Source organism: Tachysurus vachellii, chromosome 4, assembly GCF_030014155.1.
Source record: "Tachysurus vachellii isolate PV-2020 chromosome 4, HZAU_Pvac_v1, whole genome shotgun sequence".
Classification (NCBI taxonomy): domain Eukaryota; kingdom Metazoa; phylum Chordata; class Actinopteri; order Siluriformes; family Bagridae; genus Tachysurus; species Tachysurus vachellii.
The window spans coordinates 24,792,810-24,795,692 of record NC_083463.1 but is presented as its reverse complement, the minus strand read 5'-3'; the positions used below and the strand labels follow the sequence as shown (position 1 = coordinate 24,795,692).

Genomic DNA, 2,883 nt, shown 5'->3' with positions numbered 1-2,883 from the left:
TCCAATAACATCCACCTCTTATGTACTCATCTGTTGACCTTTAATGGCTTACCCTTCCTCCTCAAATCATTCTTGTGGAGTGATATGTGAGTGTGTGTGTGTGTGTGTGTGTGTGTGTGTGTGTGTGTGTGTGTGTGTCACTGTGTTCTGGTGAAATGGATGGTTAATGTGTATAAAAAAGCTATTGGTCAGTTGTTGAAAAGGTTTGAGAACAAAGCCCTCCCTGTTGTATATAATGCAACCAAAAGAGGACCCAGTGCTAGACAACTCCATAAAAGACCTTCCTGCACACATTCTACACTGCTATCCTTGGAAACACTGCTATCCTGACACCTAGTGACTATAGCTATTCCTGACTACTGCTTCCAATAATAACTTTTGATTGGCACTATCAAATCACTGACTACTAACTTCAAATGAACTTTATTGATATTTGAACTTTTCAGTGTGAGAAAAGTATGGGGAAAATGGTTATGGAGATTGTTGCTTTGCTGCTTAGCATTTCAGGATGGGTTCTCATCTCCTCCACACTGCCCACTGACTACTGGAAAGTGTCCTCCATAGATGGAACTGTCATCACTACAGCAACCTTTTGGTCCAATCTGTGGAAGACATGTGTGACAGATTCTACTGGAATATCTAACTGCAAGGACTTCCCTTCTATGCTGGCTTTAGATGGTTTGTTATTTGTTCTTTTAATAGACTTTTTCAATTTGGATTGTACTACAAGACTATACATTTATTTGTAAAATAAATATTGTGTAAATATTTGAATTTGGACTGGATTTCATTTTAAAAGTAAGTTTACATTTTTTTTTAAATTAAGTTTTTCAATCAAGAAAAGTAAGATGAAAACATTTGTTAATGAAAAAGTAAAGCAAAGTATCAGGTAGCCCTAATGTGATTTTGGCTTGAGTAATATCCTTTCCCAGGAACATAAGCAGGGCCAAAAAGCTTCATTTAGAAAGGGTCATCACTGTGTCAATGCAAAATTTTGCCAAATGCACTTAATGCAACCCTAACAGTAGTTTAGAACATGAAAGATTTTCTAGCCCATGGTGTTGACCATAAAGTCCTAATAAAGTCTAATAAAACCTTTTAACTAATAAAACGTTTACCTTACCAAGGCTAGTCTATATTCTTTTGTCTTCATGTTATTATTATATAATATAATGTTGTATATTATGTTATTATATATATAATTGATCAGCCATAACATTGGTTATAAATGATATAGTGAATTTAAGCATCTGTTATTCTGGTTGTTCAGCTTATATCCAGGTGTGTCGTGGTCTGATGATCTCTGCAGTGTGCCTGGGTTTCTTTGGGGCCATTCTGGCCCTGGTTGGAATGAAATGCACAAAGATAGGGGGCTCTGAGTCTACCAAGGCCAGGATTACCTGCCTCTCTGGACTACATTTTATCCTCAGTGGTAATTGTCTAGACCTCTGCTACCTTATAATACTGTTGTATTTACTACATTGAGTAGATTCAGAGTCTACAGTAAGATATTGTACTTTGTAGTGATGGTGATGGTGATTGGAGTGTGTGTGCCTTGACACTGCCAGAATTTATTTAATTTGTTTATACATACTGTATCTTCAACTGCCATCCAGTGGTCATTTTTAGTCAGTATGAAACAACACACAATGGGCCAGGCTGCTATTTCTAAAGTATGTTATTTCACTTATATCACAGAGTTTTGCCAACTATTAAAACTGTTATTTTATTAATTATAGGCATATAATACATTCACTTTTTATACTTATATTTAATGTTGTTGAACATTCATAAACTACCATGAGTGGTGTGCAATCCATGTTTTTATAGGTGACTAATTGAAAATGTAAAAATGTCCATTTAACAACAAAGTATTGAGCATTGTACTGAAGTATCACTACCAGATTTATGTTGAGTAACATTAATGATGCATGAATTATTTGGTGTGCTGTAACTTGTTTGTGGCAATCTCTCACTGTCTTTTCCCTTACAGGTGTCTGTTCATTGGCCACATGTTCGCTGTATGCTCACAGAATAACCTCAGAGTTTTTTGACCCTTTATTTGTGGCACAAAAGTAAGTAACTGCAGCAAAGCAATTTAACTTTGAAGAATTATTATAAATATAATCAGATTATAGCAGCCTAATACTTATAATCTGCCCAGGTTTGAGCTGGGAGCTGCACTGTTTATTGGATGGGCAGGTTCTGTCCTTTGCTTTCTGGGGGGCAGTATCCTCTGCTTCTCAATAACAGAGGGCTTCAGCATGAGGTATATAACTATTTATCTAAAACATTAATTATATCTAATAAAACTAATTTAATATCAAGCATTAACATTAATGAGTTTCTTTCAATTTATTATTTTGCAAGTCTTGATATTTGAGTGCAGTGATCACTCTTTCTCCACTTTTAAAGAGAATACACCTACAGCGGTGTCACCACTTTCATGACAACCCAAAACAAAAACACCAACAGTCCTGTAAGTTCTGAAAAAGATGCAGCAGATCGAGGCTACTCTGTGAGGCAGTTTGGGAGAAATGCCTATGTCTAATGTATGTCCACAGGAAAGTTATGTACATAACTGACAGAGATACAACCAATAAGAGCAAATGTCTATATTATAAATTGTAAGATGGACAAGCTTTATGCACAACCATAAAGGAAATTACCCAAGATAGAACCTAGTCCATCACTAAAGCAAGTAGAGGGTAAAGTTTAAATGCTGCATTTTAGCACTAGTCTTTCTGTGAGATACTCTACTAAATACTATTTAACCATCTATCATTTCATACCTCTGTATTTTTATATGTTTTTAAATATCAAACGTTTGTGTCATTTGCCAGGTTTGGAGTTTCTGAAGTTTTTTGTCATTTATGGGTGCGG

The 2,883-nt window shown here is 35.5% G+C and overlaps 1 protein-coding gene across 1 annotated transcript; it reads left to right on the top strand.

Moving 5' to 3' along the window:
- Positions 1-295: 295 nt before the first annotated feature.
- cldn10a (claudin 10a) lies at positions 296-2,551 on the top strand. Its single transcript, XM_060867156.1, has 5 exons — positions 296-678; positions 1,271-1,432; positions 1,994-2,075; positions 2,165-2,269; positions 2,416-2,551. The coding sequence occupies exons 1-5, from the start codon at positions 459-461 to the stop codon at positions 2,549-2,551; spliced, it is 705 nt and encodes a 234-aa protein (XP_060723139.1). The 5' UTR covers positions 296-458.
- Positions 2,552-2,883: the final 332 nt, after the last annotated feature.

What these genes read in the sequence shown, in the direction of transcription:
- cldn10a (XM_060867156.1), top strand. Translation starts at nt 459, where the DNA reads ATGGGGAAAATGGTTATGGAGATTGTTGCTTTGCTGCTTAGCATTTCA. An exon ending in TTCTATGCTGGCTTTAGATG is followed by an intron (nt 679 to 1,270) that starts GTTTGTTATTTG and finishes CTGGTTGTTCAG; the next exon opens with CTTATATCCAGGTGTGTCGT. An exon ending in ACAGAGGGCTTCAGCATGAG is followed by an intron (nt 2,270 to 2,415) that starts GTATATAACTAT and finishes CCACTTTTAAAG; the next exon opens with AGAATACACCTACAGCGGTG.